The 19,435-nt window shown below is 36.8% G+C and overlaps 1 protein-coding gene across 1 annotated transcript in view; it reads left to right on the top strand.

Moving 5' to 3' along the window:
- The window catches only part of KNDC1 (kinase non-catalytic C-lobe domain containing 1), a 68,081-nt gene that overhangs the window by 15,634 nt on the left and 33,012 nt on the right, over window positions 1-19,435 (top strand). The window contains exons 4-6 of the mRNA XM_064463874.1: window positions 9,940-10,086; window positions 12,253-12,370; window positions 12,729-13,753. Of these exons, the coding sequence (XP_064319944.1) occupies window positions 9,940-10,086; window positions 12,253-12,370; window positions 12,729-13,753 (1,290 nt within the window). The remainder of the gene's footprint in view (window positions 1-9,939; window positions 10,087-12,252; window positions 12,371-12,728; window positions 13,754-19,435) is intronic.

Genomic DNA, 19,435 nt, shown 5'->3' with positions numbered 1-19,435 from the left:
TAGTCCAGTTTTCACTGTGAATTAGATGGTCATAGAGTTATCTTATTAGGTTTCTTGAGATTTAGTCAACAAGGCTGGCAAGCAGGATTACGACAAAATAGCTGTCACTCACATATCGTTCTCCTTAGTTACAGCACTTCAAAAAAGCATCAGAGAACAATTGAGAACATGCTTTTGAAGGTAAGGATCTTGTGTCCTGGGAAATGCATTGCAAGTGACTTAAGCTTTCTTAGATGACCACTGGAGCAGGTTTTAGAATAGAATATTTCAGTTGGAACAGCCCTACAATGATCATCTAGTCCAACTGTCTAAGCAATTCAAGGCTGAACAAGTTAAAGCATGTTGTTAGGGGCATTGTCCAAATGCCCCTAAACAGTGACAGGCTAGGGGCATCGACCATCTCTGTAGGAAGCCTGTTGCAGTGTGTGACTACCCTCTTGGTAAAGATATGCTTCTTAATGTCCGGACTAAACCTCCCCTGGTGCAGCTTTGAACCATTCCCATGAGTCCTATCACTGGATACCAGGGAGAAGAGCTCAGCACCTCCCTCTCCACTTCCTTTCCTCAGGAGCAAAAAACTCCAACTCTTCCTTTCTCTCAGTTGTAATGGCAACAGGTATTGCGTTTTTACTCAGGGGTGCTGATCTAATCAGTTTTTGAAGAAGCACTTGAATGAAATATGTATGTTACACTTCCCTCAAAAGTTTTTTTTGTTTGTGGGCTATACAGTTCAAATTCTATCATGTTATACATGAGTTCTATGCCTGAATAGAGAAAAAGGAGCAAAGTTTACTTCTGCAGAAATCATTCTTCTATGAAACAATCAAACAGAACAAAACCCAAACCAGCCCCCAACCCTCCCTGCCCCATCCCCACCCCCTAAAAAAAAAAATCAAAATCCTTCCTGTTTACCCTCCTCTGTTTATATTCCTGATATAGACAATGACAGCTACCTACTCACTTGCTATTTTGGTCACCTACAGCTGTTCTGTATAAATGAGTATTTTGAATGTGCTCTTAACAAGATACACAGTGGGATACTCCAGAAGTGTGTGGCCAGGTTTTTACACTTGCAGTTCTATATATGTTCCTTGTAAGGAAAAAATAGAAAAAATCTACATAGATTCAAAGAAGAGTGTTCTGTACAGTAACCAGTTCAAATATTTTATGTATCAGAGTCCTGATGATGTTGATTTATGGCATGGTAAAGGAACTAGGGTGCTCTTTGAGTTTATTGGCCCATAGTGTCCTTAACTGGAAGTTTTGCACTTCAGTTCTTTAGCTCCAAAATGTAGAGTAAGCATCCCCCAACACAGGATTGTGCAAATGCATTACTCGGCTCAATGAGTGACAGACTTTACCAGTAGGCACCTTCTCTTGGGTTTAAGATAAAAATAATATACTTTTTTTTTAAACAAATAACTTCCGTAACTAAAATTACATAATATTTTCAATACAATGAAAAAATCTTAAACAGTTGAGAGAAGACGGAGCTAGTCTGCTCAGCATGCATATAACTGTTTTCCCAAGTTTCCTTTTTCTCTGACTAGAGGGAATAAATTGTGTTAGTTTAATTAAGTGATAAATGAATTACATATGGCAGGTAACTTAAAAGTAAGGAGGTTAATGGTGATAAATCATGAGGAGAGTTGTGACATGAAACTTAGTTTCAAAGGGAGTTTAAAAAAAAAACCATAGTGTTTAAGAAGCTTTAGAGGTAAGTGTGTCTAACTTGTGCTATCTAACATCTGAGGTCTCCGTGTTCTTCCTTACCTGTCATAATTATACTCTACAGTGCTGCAGGACAGGAGTCAGCTGGTATGCTATTCCTGTGTGTTGGGGTGCTGATCTTTGTGATTAAGGGAGCCTGAAAATGGGATGGAAGTATAAGAAAACAGTTCTTAATTTGTGTCCTCTACCCTGCAAACACATGAGTAATTTCATGCATGTAACATGGTTTAAATGTGGTCAAGCTTCTGTGTGTGTTCATCTTCAGGTGAGTTCTTGAAGTGAAATCAATGTTTACAAAGGTGACTGCCAGTGGCTCAAGATATATGTCTTCACTATAATAGTTAAGGTAACAGCTTCTTGAAACTGTACTGAGGTCCAGTTGAAAAGTTTGTATTTTCTGACTTTTTTTTCTTTTTTATCTCTGGATATAGCTCTGGATTGACAATATTGCTTTTCAAATGAATTACTGCTGTAGATGCTGTCAATTTAGTCTATGGACAGCAGTCACCTGTGTTTTACATAGCCATATGGAAAGCCAAAACATATGGCTGTTGAAGTGTTTGCAGGTAATGTGGAGACTGCTATAAATGTATCATAGGATTTTTTTTAAACAAATATGTCTCTCCTATAAAAGAAGATGTCAAAAAAACCCTGAAGAGGTTTGTATACAGCAGCCTAAGGAGGTGATTAGAAGTAAGTCAAAAACTATGCAAAAAGCTTACAAAAGTCTGAACAACTAGCAAATTTCTTTCTATATCTATCAAAACACAGAAATGCTGCCCAAAGTCTGCAGCGATTGCAGATGAACAAGATACAGAAGAGTGTTTCAAAGAAAGCCATAGCAGGAAAACAGTTTGATTTTTTTTTTTTTAACCCACTTTCATCTTGTAGGACCTTCAGGAGGTTCTTACCTCGCAACTCTTCTTTATGGGGAATTATCAAAAATTTGGCTCAAATAATAGTCTATTCTGACACTCTTGACCAAGTTGACAAAATTAGCACTAAAATAAATTTCCAGGACCAGATGGTGAAACAGCATTCATAAAAGAAGCAATTACTTAGAGTAATATTCTTTAGCCTGGAAGAGGATGCCCTGAGGGAGAAGTTATGCTAGAAATCTGTGAAGCATGCCACGGTGGCAGCCACAGAGTGAGTGTTTGCCAGCCCTCATAAATGAAGAAGAAGGTGGCACAATGAGATGAACACGGGTGAATTCAAACAAGAGGAAAGACTTCTTCGTTATGCATTAGGTTGTGGAAATTCTTGCTGCAAAACATAGATACAAAAAGATTGCACGTGGATAAAGCTTAGACAAATTAATGGAGATAAAACAGTTGTCATGAACAATTACAGACAGGCCCACAACTACAAAGCAGTGAGATCAGAGTGATGTACTAGGTTAAGCTCCTTGGTTCAAACTGAATGTAAATGGAGGTCACAACACATAGTAAAACAAAATGAAGGGACTAGACGATATTCAGTCATAGTACGTGTGATACGTGCTCTTTCCAAGTGCATTTGGATTTTCCTTGGTTCATTTCTCCCTATGTTGTTGTAGCATTGTGTTTTAGATGATAGTATCTATGAAGCCTTGCTTGTGCTTTGTGATGTAAACTGATCACCTGACGTTCCCTTAAGAACATATTAAAACTTGAAAGCTTTCGCTTAGTTGTGTGGTAAATTAAAAGGCAATTTGAAAGTTGAAATACCTGCAAACTTCCATTCTGAGTGGATTATTTGAGAAAATCTGACCTGTAGCTGCACTTTTGTGACCATTTTTTTAGAAGTCTTTTGGGGAAGAATTTTTTCGGATAAAGCCAAGTAGCAGATGTAGTTAGAAGGGACAAACTGCAAGTATAACTTTGGTTGAAACTGTTTTTTCCAGCATTTGCTACCATGTTTTGTGAATAGTCTACAGTGGTTTAGCACATTCTGCAGACTAATTATCTACACATCCAAAGTGCCAAATTAATAAAAAGCTAATATTTAATGCAGCACCTTCCAGTAATTACAGTTATGCAGAAAGGTATTTAGTCCCTTTGTAAAGAAGGAAAGTATTAAAAATAATAGGCCTATTTCCCTTCCATTTTGATGCTGAAGAATATTACTGTCTTTCTTTTACATAAAACCAGGGCATTTTAGAGTGGCTACATTGAAAAAAGACCTAGGTAAATATAAAATGTTTTCTCCCAGTAGTAATTTTCTTAAGCATTAGCTTGAATTTGTTTATATAACCTTGAGTTTTGTAACAACACTGAAGATTTCGGTTATGGAACCTTTAAATGCTTTAAATTGTGAAAGGGCAGAAACATCTATATAATGTGCAGTGATTTCAATAAAAAAAAAACCTGCAAGGTAAAATAAGGGTCAGTTATGAATGTCAAACCCAAGAATTGTCTTGCACTATTCCCATAGCGTATCATTTAGTCATAAATATTTTACAGGACATATTAGTTCTATTATGGTCTGTATTTTTCAGTTCTGCTGAAGACCTACATTTTTGAACTTGGTGAAATCTCAACACAAAATATAAATGGTCACTATTCGTAATTGCAATATGCTAAATGCTTATGCAGTCACTATTCAAAAGCTCTTTTGTCAGCTTTTCTTCTGTAGTGTTTGTCTGCCAGTATGAGTTCCTATAGAAGCTTAGTTCTTTAGCCCTGCCAAGCAGTAGTACAACAGAGCCTCTGTCACACTCCGTGTGTAGGCCTGGAGCTCTTGCTTCCTCTCTTGATCTTTTGATTTGCAGATTTTAAAACTAGAGTGGATCATTATTGTTCTCTGATTTAACTTCCTATAGTGTTAAATGGTCATAAAATGGCATGCAGCAAGCCAAGTAACTTTTGATTGGAACTGACAGGAGCCTTTTTGAATATATTTCATTCATGATATAAAATTTTAACATGATGGCAGAAGCTGTCCTCTCCCTTGGTAAGTCCTTCCAGTACTTAGCCTGAACATTTTAAAAATATGTAGTATCTTCACTTTTTAAATTTTTATCTGGGTTTTGGTGGGGGTTTTTTTGTTTGTTTTTACCTTTGAGTCTTGTTATGCCTTTGTCTTGGAAACCACTCTAGTATATGATTGTGACCTTCAGTTTTTTCTCTGAAATACATGAGCTCCCTTAGCCTGTTGCTGAAAGGAAGACTTTCAGAACCTCAAATCATACTTGTGTCTTACTCTCAAACATCTTTTCTTTGTGTTGCCATTTTGATTTTTAAAGGGCACGTTATTTCCATAATGGCCTTCCCAGTGATGCATACAGTTATGATTTTACCTACAATTCTTATGTTTGCTAACTTTGGGTTATAGATGGGCAAAGATATTCTCTAAGACCAAATCTGGAGATCCAGTTTCCTAATGTGACTTCCTCCCTTCCCCCCATCCTTTTTGAAGCTGATACTGTAGTGCAGTCTTGCCAGCACGGTCTGTATATTCTTTTAACAAGTTACAGGTAGTCTTTAACTTTAGGAACTGTGAAGAGGTTGTTTTAGTTTGGGTTTAGTTTGGGTTTTTTTGGGGGGTAGGGGGTTGTTTGTTTTTCTTTTAAATCTTTCTTGAAATGCATGCTGTTTATCAGCTGTTAATATTATTATCCTGTAATGCAAAAGTTAGTATAATTCAAAAACTATTCTCCTTAGCTAGATTTAAAACATGGAGTTTTTCAGAAACTAAGGGGGGGCTGGGGTGGGGGATCCTCTTAATTCTTTAAGAGAATTTCTAACTGCCAGTATAGTACCAGTTTTTGCTTGTCTTCCAGCAGCAGAAGTTGTTTGCTGCCCTTTCCTATTTGTTTCTCTCCTTGTAACATACCAAAAAAAACCTTAATTGTGAGTGTTTTTATTGAGCAGTCCCTTCTAGTGAGCATTAGATATTTTACACTTACAAATTTGCTTTTCATAATACATTTACCATCTTGCTCTCCTTTCCCAGAAAGTGACATTTTCTTCCTAAGGCTAAACAGCGTGGTAAGTAGAGCAGATTTGATGCATAAGCTTGGGGAACACCCCACCTAGTGGATGATCAAACTCATTTTCTCATTGCTCCAGTTCAGAGACAGGGTTATGTTGGAATACCTTACATATTAACCATGTTTACTGTAAGCTCAGGAAATTAATTAAATTAATTAAATAGCTGAATTTTTTTCCTTTTTTTCTTGTGTGGAGGGGCAGCAGTGGTGGTGTTTGGAGAGCTGGGAGAGGGGAAGGGTAAAAGGGGATTTACGTTGAAGTTTCAAGTTGGAAAAGATGTTGAAGTTCCCAGTAAATGTTTTGACATAAGAAATTAATTACAAGCTTTAAAACTGGCTTTTCTGGGTGTCAGAGGACAGGAAGTATTTCGACAGAACAACTTTCTGTGGAGGGGGAAACATTCATTCTTTATTCAGTATGAGACTGGGCTTTCCATTGTACAAGAAAAGAAGCAGTGAACTTCTTTTAAAACAGGACAGCAAAATCGATGGAGTGGAAGCCTGCCCGCTTGCATCTCAAAGGCCTGTGCTTTTAAAGGCAGGCTAGGGGATATGAGTTACACCCCACAGTGAACAGAAATTATTAATTGGAAAAAGTGGGCTGAGGTAATATGTTGCTCTGCCCTTCCTATTCCTGTGTCCTATAATGTCCGCATCCATCCTCATGTGGATGCAGAAAATTTGTCAAAAGGCATAATTTTTGTTCCCTCAAAGCAAAGTTCCTCATCTTTCTGTCCTGCTTTTGGAGTCAGTATTTGAGTGGTATACGATGAGATTATATTAAAATGTGCTTTCTTATTCTTCTGTATTATAAGAAATACTTTATTTCTTATAAATTTCTTACTGAGAGAAGACTAGATAAACTGTTGTCTATTCTGATGTACTGTGTATTTAGAATAGACACGACATTCTGTAAATAAAATCAGATGCTGAGGAATCACACACATCTCTTGGAGAGGCATAAATGTACAGGTAATATCATATGATAATATAGCCTTGAAAGTGATGCCGGTAGACACACGCAAAATACCACTTTTGAACTGAACAAAAAACAGGAGGCAGGAACCAGAATGTTTTCCATCCATATTCTGGTTCACTGGGTTTCCCACAAGTATTCTGTTTGTTAAATGCCAAATAGGCAAAGAGAAATATGTCAAGTTGACAATTTGAGGTAAACTGTTTTAATTCTTACTTCATTGCTATAGCCTGTCTCTTGATGTGAGTTGTTAAAGACATACCAAGTGTTACAACATTATCTTTCTGGAGGCTCGTAGTTGCTTTTTCTCCCCACCCTTCCCTACCCCTGCATGAATAAGTAGATGGATTTTCGTTGCTGCTGCTGCCTTTGTTAACATTAAAATTTCTATAAACAGAACACTGTACTAAATAAATAGAAGTGCAAGATTTGCTGACAGTACAAACATAATGTGTTGCTTACTTTTGCCGCATGATGTGAAAAGCACATAAGCGATATACTGTCTTTAAAGTATCAGTGAAGCTTGGTGTCAGTTTTGTAGTGGATGTCAGAGTCTAGAAGCAAATTTTCCTAGTAAAGCAATTTTTCTACCCATTTCTGATGTTAGGAGTGCTATAGGGAGGCTGGAATTGGTTATTCTGTTTGGAAGTACCCTCTGAATTCAAAGGTGTCCCCACACTCTATGGCATTATTTCATCAGGTATTTTGACAGTCCTTGGTCTGCGTAGTGTACATCCATAATTTGTATGTTATTTTTTTCTCCAGTTCTTAGTGATTAATTTCTTTATTAAAGTCAATTTGTGGAACAGAGATTGTCGTTTGTTGCAGATCATATCAAATACATGGAAAAACTTAGTAATATCAATAATATTAAACTACCACAGTACAATGTTACATTTATACAAGAATTTCCTTAGAGCTGTATTATATTTTTACGAGTTTGTTTCTGTGTTCTTTTTATCTTCGTGTTGAGTTTTCTGTTATACTGTCCATTGAGAAATGCAAAATGACATAGCTCACTGAAACAGAGTATTTAATATCAAAACAAAGGAATAAGTTCTACACTCTTACACTCTACAATTCCTCCTCACTGTTCAAAAGTTCATTAAACATTCTGAAGTAGAAAAACAATCTTCATAAATTCTTGGATGCTGGGAAGAAATTCTGGTTGAATTTCTTTCACAGATTGTAATATTCTGAAGTATAAATCTATAAATTTATTTTTTTTCAGGCAGTTACTGGCCTTCTGTCCTGGGCAGGCTTAGAAGGGTGTTAATTTATAGCTAGTTAGTTTGTGCAAGCAAGTTAACTTGTGTGGGCTATAAGACCATTATCCTCTAAACATTTATTAATAAATAACATTTATAATAAATAACATTAATAAATAACATTTATTAATAGGAGTTGTGCTTGTTTTCTGAGTAGGTCTCTTAGTCCAGAGTGGAGTTCTTTTTCTGCAGCTGAAATAAGTATGGGTGGGGGTAGTTGTAACTTCAGGAAGTATGAAGAAATAACTGACTTCCCGTCACCTTGTTAGTGGATTATTTGCTCAGGCTTCATAGCTTCATATCCTTTTGCCAACGCAGTCTGGTTGATGGTCCCAGGAAAAAAAGATGATGCCAGTCTGTGAACAGCGTAGCTCAGGAGGGCTACTGCTGCTAAGTGGGTTATAGTAGCTAAATGTGGTGAAGGGGGTGGGGGAAGTAACCCTTACTCTTGGAACAGATGAACAGCATTCATTATTCTGCTAAATCAAATTTAAAACCATAACAATTCCTGTCTGAGTTCCTCTCAGGTTCTCAAAAACAAGTCTTCAGTTACCTCTCCTGCTTAATGGTGAAGCTGTATAATAGTGTAGAACTTGAGACTGGAATTACTGTTTTGCAGAAAATTTTATCTTTTCTTTTTAGATCAGATGGCATATGGTTTGTTCTTCTGACCTTTGTCCTAATATTGATGTGTGTCCCAAGGATAAATTAAGACTTTAGATCCAGCAGTCAGCACTAGTTCATGCTTTCTTTGTTTGCGGGGGGGCATGGAGGAGGCAGGAGAGGTGGAACTGTCTAAGCCTCATGCTCACACACACTGCTCCCTAGTGAGGTGGTGTTGCACTCCCCTGCATGGAGATGCCCCACTTCTCTAGAAAACAAACACATCTGCGTACCTGTGGAACAAGTCACCTCATACAATTTAGAGACAGTAGTACACCTTAATGAGAAAATTGAGGGGGGTGAAGGGAGAGGAAATTGCTTTTGACCTTAGAGTTAGCCCTCTTTCTAGGGTGAAAAATAGTAAAGCATATAGCAAACGCATTAGTACAACCAGATTTAATGTACAAATCAGGTCATTCTTTTATTTATGTTTGTATTTTTAAACCTGAGAGGGCAGTGTTCAGTACACTTGAATTCCTGGCTGTACTACATTGTCATTGAAATGTTTACAGAAACTTGCACTTATAATCTTGGTTATAAATTTTACTGAACTGTGTTTTCTGAATGGAACATAAAAATGAAATACAAGCCATCATGGATAAATTTCAGATCTGCTTTAGCAGTGATGGTAAAGTGTTGGTTTGTTTGGGTTTTTTTTCTTAAGTAGCAGAAAACTTTTAAAATTAAGAGGTAGCTGTGTTGTCTGGTGTTAGCACTATAGACTTGAAGTTGTTGGCTCACCTCTGTTTTTACTGGAGCTCATTGCAGGGTTGTGGGCTTTAAGAGAAGCAGAGGTGGCAAACATGGAGTATTTCTTAAATTTCTTAAGTGTCTTCAGAGATAAGTGATGATATGCTGTATTGTTTCTGCTCACTTTCTTTATGCTTGATAGCACTTAAAATACTGCTGCATATAAAGTTGTTTTTCAAACTAATTTTTTCCCCTGCTAAGAGCAATGCCACTTCAGTCTCCCAGCATGCTTCTAACTTAAGTATTACTTGCACGCACGTGGGGCTAAGTTTTATATTTAACTGTAGCCAATGAACAATTGTAATACTGATTATTGGTGAGGAAGAAAAAAGGGTTCTAGCTGGACCACGCAAGGTTATTTCTTTTGGTTTGCAACAAGCATATCCCCCAAAGCAGGACTAAAGCCCGTTTTCTTCCTCCTGTTTAAATTAAACCACCTTTCCAGTAACCTGTTACCTTTTACATTAAAAATGAAAACAATGTAAGCTGTATCCCTTGTGATCTCAGAGCTTTTTTGGCAGGGGAGACAGAATTGGTAGCATGTTTAATGCTTTTTTTTTTTTTTAAACTTCATGCAGGCACACATCTATTCTTTGGGTGCAACATTGAAAGCAGCAATAGAATATATAGTAGAACCTGAGACAGAATCAGAATTTGGGCAAGATCTGCATACTCTACTGGAACAAATGCAAGAAGAGAAGCCTGTAAATAGGCCAGACATTGAGGTAAAACAGCCCTACATAATTCTCTGTTTAAAAAAAGGGTCAAAAACATTTCTTTGTGTGCTTAATAGAGAGATGGTCTTTATATGTAGTATGCTCAGATTTTGCAAGGAAACAGAGGTTTTCCCAGTCTCAGCAGAAATTCTTCTTTCTTCCTACTCTAATGGAGATACAACCTGAAAAGCAAATGTAAATGTTTTACAGTGGTTTGGTTTTTAAGGTTGGGTGAATATACTCGTGGATCTAAATATTCTCATTAACTCTTTCTTCCTATTTAATACTTAACTCACTCTGTGTAAACTGTTAGAAATAAGAGTACAGGCATTATGCTGTGAAATTTGTATGGTGTCTCAAACGATGTTTGGACTGTATTTAAGAAAGGGATGGAGGGAGCCATGACCCAGGAAAGCTCTGTTCCTTGGCATGTCTGAAGCAGTGTTGTTCAAAGCATTACTACTAATTAGTTTTCTGTAAATATATAAATGTTCAGTAATATTTTATTAGATATCTTAATTGGTTTTGTATTTTATTCCATTTATCCTCTTATTTAATCTTTAAATTTTAGAAAGAAATTGAAGATATATAGAATTTTTCAAGATTATGTTTTCAAAGAATTTACATTCTACATGTTGGTTACCTAATACAGTGTTATTTGACATTGATGTAGGAAAGTTTTTAGCTTTAATGCATTGCTTATGCAGACTTACAGGCAGTAGCCAGAGACTAACAGTTGTTCAAATGTGACTATTCTTGGATTCAGTTCTTCTACTTCAGAGTAGTGCTATCTAGTTTTCTGGGTTCATTTTGGGTTTGTTTTTTGGGGGGTTCTGCGTTGGGTTTTTTTTTCTGAGCTGATAATGTATATTCTAAATGGTATAACACCTATAATCAGTACTTTGCAGAAAGAGTGCTGCAACAGAAAAATTAATACATTCATTTTTATAAACCAAATAATATTGGCTCCCTGATTGAGGACTGCCCAGGCAGGAGACCATTCCTGACACAGAGCCTCCTTGATCAACTGCTCTATTTCTATTCATTTACTTTCTAACATAGTCAGAAAAGGGCTTCTGTAGCATCCCCTGTCATCTCCAATTGGTTTATAGTCCCTGAAACCTATTGCTGGCTACTTACATCAGCTCAAAACCAGAGTGGGTCAAGGTTGGTCTGGGGTAATATATGAAGAACATATGAATATATGTGACTATTCTCTCTTCTGTTCCTTTTCCACTGGGCCCTTTCTTGGGTGAAAAGGAGTGGAGGGAGCTATATAGAGGGAAATCCCATAGGCTTTTCTAGGCTTTTCACTAGACTCCAGCACAGCTAGATACCTCCCTCACTTTTTCCTGTCCTTCCTCAATCTGGTGTATGAACCAACAGAGCCATTTTCTTTCCTCTACTCACAACAGCAGAAGAGCAGTTGAGCAGGTTAATGGGGAAGTAAGAGCATCTCCTCAGAGTTGTATCAGGTCTCATCAGTGTTTATCAAGGAAGAGTTACTGAGGAAACAGTGGGATGCATTTGGAGTGGCAGCTCTCTTCTACTTCCTGCCCGTGGTGACAGGTTTTTAAATACGTGAATGTCTGTAGTTAATTGTGTGTGAGACCAGTGCTTAATGCCATCAAATGATACTCAGGCTACAGATCAGAGATGTATAATACTGTTTCTTCTTGTGGTCTGACAATGACAGCTTTCTCTGATTGGGAACAGTGCTTTCTAGATATTTATATTTTGTAGTTTTTAAAAGATTCAGGATTTACTTTTCATGTAATTTTGGTACTAAGAACTTTCATCATCCTGCCTGTGTCACTCTATTCAAGGTTTTTGTATTCATTAAAAAATAATCCACACTCTAGCCTTCTACATTTTCAGTATGTTATTCATAAAGGATAACATTTAAGATTATTAATTTCTATCAGTTGTTCTTAGTGTTCTAACTGTAGGCTAGAACTTGAACTGTATTAAATAATTTCATAGTAGCCCATGGTAAAAATAAGAAATTAATTCATGCACATAATAGAAACACACAGTATAATGAACAGTGCAACAAAGACCTCCAATGTAGCATTGTAATAGCTCACATGTACAGTGTGAGTTAACATGATTCACTTCAGTCAAAATTCACAAATCTATTAATTATTAAATAAGTATTTAACACATTCTCTCTAGAGCATTTTGTCATTATGTGAAGAGAAACTGAAGATTGCTTCCTCAAGTAGTATTTGTCGAAGCCTCTCTGCTGTTGGAAGAAGGGTTCTTTCAATTGAATCATTTGGTGCTTCTCAAGGTAACCTTAAAATGTATTTAGTCTAGAATTTTAGATTGCCTGACATATCTGAAGATTTTTAAAATACTGTGTTTCTATACTTACCTGTTATATATTCCTTTCTAGATATCAAAAAGTCATTATTAAGTATTTTTGGATTGGGTGTGGGGAGCAGAGGACATACAACTCTTAATGAACGTAATTATTATATTTAGGGTATCCTTTATGATTAAAAGTGACTTGTCCAGAAATAATTAATTTGTGTAACATACTGAAGATACGTAACAGCAGTGGCAGAAAAAGCAATATAGAGACTTGCTGGGAAAGATTAGAAGGTTTAAATACACATGTAATATAAGCATCTATTTTTTGCATCTAGATGTCTGTGATAACATATGGAGGGGAAGAATGTGTCAGAGAAGTTTGGGATCTAAATTATATTCAAATGAGAAAAACAACATAACAGGTGATTCGTCTGCAGTGGAAGATGTGACAGCTACCTGTCATATGGACTCTTCTGTAGTTACTATGGTGACTGGCAGAGAAAGTGGTTTAAAGGAAATGCAAATTGATCTGGATAATGAGAAAACTCAACATTCTCAACTTGCAACTCAAGCTACAAAGAGCAAAGAAGAGGACAAACATGCTGTGTATACTGACAGTTTTGCTAGTGTTGCTTTGGATATAAAATCATGTGTTGTTGACCTGGAGAGAGATGGCATTTTTAAGAAAGGTTCTTTGAGAAAAATTAAAACCTTTCCAAAGCTACCACTTGAACCTACAGATACAAATAACTTTTTTACTTCTGTAACCAACAGTGGACCACTAGCTAGGAAAAATCACTTGCTAACACAAGAGTCGCTGCCACCTCTAGACAATAATAATGAGGTTGCTTTTTCAAAGGGAAATCTTAATTCATTTGCTATTAGTAGTCCACCAAAAATAGAACCAAAGAACAACCAGGTCAATGATCTACATTTAGAAGCTCCATGTGTATGCACGCAGGTGTCTGGCATGAATCTAGAAGAACATATGTCACTTATTAATGGTAAAAAGATAGGTTTTGCTTCATCTGATCTCAAAGACGACTGTTCTGATGCTACCTCTGAAATGCCAAATACAGCTGGTATGCTAAAAGGCCCAAATCAATCAGTGGCTGGAGCAAAAATGCTAGACAATTACGTGGCGTTGGAAGAATCTTCTGAAACTTTTCAAGGGTCAAATGAAAATTCTTTACCACATTTTAACAAGATGGCATCAGTGTTAACGACAAAACCCAGTGGGAACAGATACGGATCAAACCTAATTAGGTCTCCAGAATTAAGCAACGGTGCAATGAGCGCAAACAATAATGAAGATAATCTTTGTGGAGGCAGAGGGTCAGAAATCAAAAGTAATGAGCAGGTAGTAAAAATAAAGTCTTCGTTATATAGTTGCTGTAGTCACTTATGTGGAGATGAAATGACTTAGATATTGTGTGATTGCTTCCCCCTTCGTCCCCTTTAGCATCCTAGAAAATCAAATTTTGCTAGTCTGCACAATTTAAGGGTTGATATTGGAAACATGGTGATCCTTTTTTCCTCTCTAAAAGTAAAGTGCTGCAGTGAAATTTATGCTATTGCAAAATCAACTTTCACTTAAAATTTTTTTATTTTTACAAATGGAGTATTCTTGCCAGTGTGTTAGAGCAGCATACTTAATAGCTGATTACATTTGTAAGAGAACATTACCAAAGCATATGTAGATTTTTAACTCTTTACATTACTGTCAATGCATAAAGTTCACTACCTTGCAGTGGCCCTCCCAGGTGCTTATGAAAATTGCAGAGTTTCTGACTGTAAACCTGACCTCATTGAAATCAATGGCAATATCCCATCTGCTTCAGGAGGTGAAAAAACTCCACTTTTTTCTTTTTAATCTACATGTGCATTTACATTTTTGAAAATTGTACATATGCTGTATCTGTTCTGTGTTCTTAAACTACCGCCTCTGTGTGTGTTACGTGTATTTCATGATAGAATTCAAATATGTGCACAATACGATGGATGTGTCTCAAGCATTTCATCTTTATAAACAGCCAAATAAGAGGGAGAGCTGATATTAGTCTACTAGAATTTGTTGATAGTGTAGTATGGTGTCTTCTCTGCTCAAATTACGTATTTTCAGGGTGGACAAGTTTGGTCTCTGACTAGATGGTTTTCTCTTGTGCCACACTTAAAGAGATGTAAACAATCCATGTGATAGGAGAGCTGCTAGCTAAAAATGCAGGATGGCTGATGCTTCTCCAGCCTTGCTGTGACTTGATAAAAATGAGCAGCACAAACTTCACACATTTCATTTCCAGAAATTATGCTTAGGTGAAGATCTTGGGTTTTTCCCTTGTCTGCTGACAAGTCAGCCTTGTTCTCCTTGCCGAAGAGCCAGTCTTCCAGCCATCCCACGCAGCGGCATCTAGGAATATTTTCAGTCTGTACCCATCCTTCTTCCCCTTGCCCGAACACCTCCACGGGAGTAGTAACCTAGGACTGTCAAGTGTGTAAAGATGCTTTGGTTCATCGCAGCTGAAAAAATGAATGCAGCATTGAAGATTCTGTTCTAACTACTTTTTACCCCTTTCCTGTCTCTTTTCCCCTCAGTAATGTGCACTTGTTAAATTCATAGTGCAGGAGGATAGTAAATATGGATAAATACCACATGGCATGGTTTTGCTCTCTGAGGGAGTTACTCATTGTATGCCCATTGAGTCCTTTATTTAGTTTTTAAATCCTGCAGGTTCATTCTTCAGACTCTGGGAAAAGGTCCATTTATTGTAGACACATTCTCCCCCCCTCCCCGGCTCTGGAGTATGCAAGCTTACATATATTGGAAGAGAGTGCAAATAACTGGATTTATAATAATTCCAAAGTCATGTGCTTTTGCTATGTTGTTACTCTGGATTTACATCAACCTGCTTCATTTGGTTAGATGTGCTCATATTTCTAATGAGGATCATAACAATTTCAGTCACTGACTTCTTGTGAGAAAGCTTATTTGTATACAGAAATCTAGATCTGTCTTAGTAGTCAAGCAACAGAAACAACTGACTTTCATCTTACGTGCAAATCTCTTTTCTGAATGGAGGTTTTCTATTTCTTTTATACTAAACTGTATAAACCTAGGAATTAATTTGCATGTTATTTGTTAAGGAGGGGATGGCTAAGATAAGGCCATCAGACCACTATAAAACCACTGCAGCTGGTTTGTTGGGGATTTTGTTTTGGGTTGGTTTATTTTGGTTTGGGTATTTTTTTCATTTCAAGAAATAAAGGTACCGCACTTAAGTCATTTGCCGTGAGGTGGAAGTGGGCTTACTTAAGCCTCCATGTTAACTAGGGAGGTGTGATGAATGAGCTGCCATCGCTTAAGAACATAAATTGAGTTTATTGATGGGGGTTCTTTTTTAAGGAAAAAAAAAATCTGTTGAAATAAGACCTATATTCTGTCCTCAGGATGACGGTTTAAGTCTGCGTGCATGAAGATACCTTCAGGAAAATCTTCCTCAGAACTATAGTTTCCCAAAATTCTTGCATGGTTTAAAAGCTGTAACGAAAGTCCTGTTTGCTTTTCCTGCAATAGCACTTGAGATTCACACACAGAAAAGTAAACCAAAATATGTTTTAAGGTTATTCTGCCATTCTTCTGAAATCCTCTTTTCTTGAAATATTTCATCATCAGTTTAAATGAAGTGTTCTTTCAGCCTGAGCAGAATTTCATTCTTCCAAATAAGTAAGCTCTTAACAGAAGTGAGGTTATCCTGCTCCCACTGAATTCACAGGACAATCACAGTGAAATGGAAAAGGTAACTATTATTCCAGGTACTGTAATAAGCCATGTCATAATACCTATGATCTGAAAGGAATACAGCAGGGTGGTGGTTGTCTATGAAACCAGTTTTATAGCTGCTTTCAGTAGAAGAAAGGTTTGATAGACTCATGCTCTATTTTCTTTTTTAAATAATCAGTTCCAGCAAATGTTCAGGTTCTGCTACATATAACATTATGCTCTTTAGAGCTTGTTGTAATCCTAAGTTGGTCTTAAAACAAAACACCAACCCAAAACACAAAAAAATCCCGAACAAAAGACTCTCTGCTTATTTAACAGCACCTAGGTTTCTGAAATAGCTGTTCCCTGAAATGCTGAGGTTCTAGCCTGGTGGTCTTTGTTTGTATTCTGAAGGAGGGCTGTTCATTTTCAGTGGACGTTGAACTGTATGGCAGGCTCTATCTTCTTAGAGAAGGGGGCGTTTCTTTTTAATGTTTTCAGCTGCTTTTTCCCCTTCTGGAAAGCAGATTTTATTCCTCAGGCTTCTGAAACAGCAGTTTCTGACTCTTGTCTTACCTCCTGACAGTTGGAAAAATAAAGCCTTACTGTGCCACCCCTTACGTGAAAAACTTCAAACTGATGCCTCTGTACACTTTGAAGCTCCCTTTCTTTTCTCTGTGCCAGAATTTAAACAAATACCTAGAAGATTTCATTTATTTTTTTTAAGAAGCTAAAACCTGCATCTGAGAGTCTGTTCATTTACTGCAAAGGCACAAAAAGTGTGAAGCCCCAACTGACGTGATTCCTATCTTCTGGGCTAAATAGAAAACACCTCAGAAGATTTACAGCGCTGCTCTTTCACTAGTTTTCTATAACAGATAAGCATGATTGCAGCAAATAGAGCTTTTAGAATAGTATCTCTAGCATCTCTTTTAAATCTCTTTAAATAGTTCTTGTTCTTTAGAGGAAAATGCAATACCAGTCCCATCCGGTTGAAGATCAACCTTGTCTACTCTGGAGAACAGACAATTTTTCTTACCTGTCAATAATACTTCTCCAGTGGACAATATTTTTCTAATACCCCAACACTGCTTCTTAATGTTGTGTGCTTTACTCTGCTAGTAAGCATTACTAAAAATACTTGCTTGCTTTGTCTGGCTACTGCGATGTATCTTGTGAGGGTTTTCCTAGTAATTTTTATAGTTTTGCATGCCATAAATAAATATTTTTCACTTCAAGTTTGAGTGGGGATCTTTTATTTCTCTAACCAGTTTCATTCCAATCAGGTGTGTCTCATCTCTAACACTTTTAAATGCTTCTCTGTGATTCAGATACTTTCTATGGGAAGGGTTAATGGGAACCTGGCATATACAGACCTGTTTTATGTTGGTCACTCATACTCAGTCAAGCATGAGAGAAATGAAAAGCCATGCAGCTAGAGAATGACACTTGAACACTGGGGAAATAACACTTGAAGGAAGGAAAAGTTGTCTATTCCCAGACCAGAACTTACTAATAAAAGAGTAATGAAAATCCTGCTTGCTTTGGCTGTTTAAAATATGCCGGCATTGTATTCATAAAATATATTACATTGAGAAGTTTGGTTTTAGAATTCTGGTACCAAAAAAGAAATAAAAGATCTGTTAAATGGTCTTTGCAGCACTGAAGAAAAAACATTACTTTTACAACAAGTGAGGTTTAAAATGCAGTCTTTTTGGCATAAAACAAAATGTCACCAGTATGTAGCTATAGGCAATAATCAGCCATGTGGCTTTTTCATATTTTCTGTGAAAATTTCTGTGCTGTGAAAAACATTTTCTCATTTAAAAACTGGGTTATATAACTTCTGTTATGAAAAGGTCTACTTTAGAACATGAAGAAAAAATTTCGGGAAGAGGCATTGGATTATAATTCTGTTTGCTCTTTGGTACAGTTTCACTGGTGATAATATATTAATTTTTGCTTTAAATGAAGTGGACTTGAGGCCTTATAGATGCTGAATAGCTGGTTTGAGCTTGCTTTGCTAAAATATCTGAACAGATAGTTAAGAAACAGTGTTTGCTACAGCCTATTTGACTAAAGATTTTAATTATTCCAGCACTTCAGATTTTTTTTCTTGGTGGTTGACTGGGGATTTTTTTGAAGTTGTAGGAAATGGTAATAGCCGTGAATCAGAGATTTGCATGTTAAAAAACAAAGTAGGATGACCAAACCCAACACAGATGCCTAAATAAGGGAGTTTTACACTTAAAATGTTTACCAAAACATAAGCAGGTTCAGTGGAATCCGTATGTACGTTGCATTAAATACCTCCTTCGAGGCTTAAATAAAAATTGCCTTATAATGTGAGGTTGAGAAGTGTATTGTTTTTCCTTTGGAAACTATTTTTACCAGACTGTGTGTGGTTTTTGTCACAGATATAAATGTGTGATGAAACATGTCTTATGTACCTTGAGTATATTGGATAACTTTTACAAGTTTTTAAAAGGACAAGTCCCCAGCAGGTCTGAAATCTCAGTCTTCAGATGAAGTCTTCCAGAATTCTCTTTCTGGCACAGAAAGGTCAGGATTTGGAATAATTAGGATACTGGAAGAATGACCTTCTCAGCTATTTTTTCAGGAATAAAAATACTCTCTTGATATGGTGAAGATGGGGAGAGATTTGAATTATAGTAGGAGACAATAGCAATGCAGTGAGTTGTTAGTATCCCAGGAGAACAACTAACATATAAACACTAGCTAGTAATATTAATAGCTGAAGTTTAATCTTTCTTTAGGATGCTTGACAGAATCAATGAGGGTATACCTTTAAATAAAGCTCACCAGTTTGTAATCAGACTGCATCCTTGTTTTGCCTGACTGAGGTTAATTTGGCCATCCTGTGGATGGCAGTGATTCTCACTTCTGCTAAGATTTGCTTTTCCTACATCCTTTTTTCTTCTGAAACAGGATTTCAGTTTCTGGTGCCTTTTCATCCTGTATTTTGTTATCTGTCACTGATACTTTCTTCTTTCTTATCATAAACCTTTGCTGCTGCTCTTAGGGTTTATTCCTGTTTTCCTGCTGTACTTAAATCTTTCTGTCATTTCTTCCACTAGAGAGCTTGGATATCCCAGAAGTGATGAGAAATACCTTCCAGCATTCTGCTGTACAACTAACTTCAGTCTCCAGTTTAGCGAGAGATTCTTCATCCCCTTGCTAGCTGTTCATCATCCTCTCCTGAAGTGAGAGGTGATCTGCATATGCAATAAGAGTCTGTCTTTCTCCATTGCAGCTTTTAGAGCC

Source organism: Phalacrocorax carbo, chromosome 12 (genome assembly GCF_963921805.1).
Source record: "Phalacrocorax carbo chromosome 12, bPhaCar2.1, whole genome shotgun sequence".
NCBI classification, from domain to species: Eukaryota; Metazoa; Chordata; class Aves; order Suliformes; family Phalacrocoracidae; genus Phalacrocorax; species Phalacrocorax carbo.
This window is presented reverse-complemented; position numbering and strand designations above follow the sequence as displayed.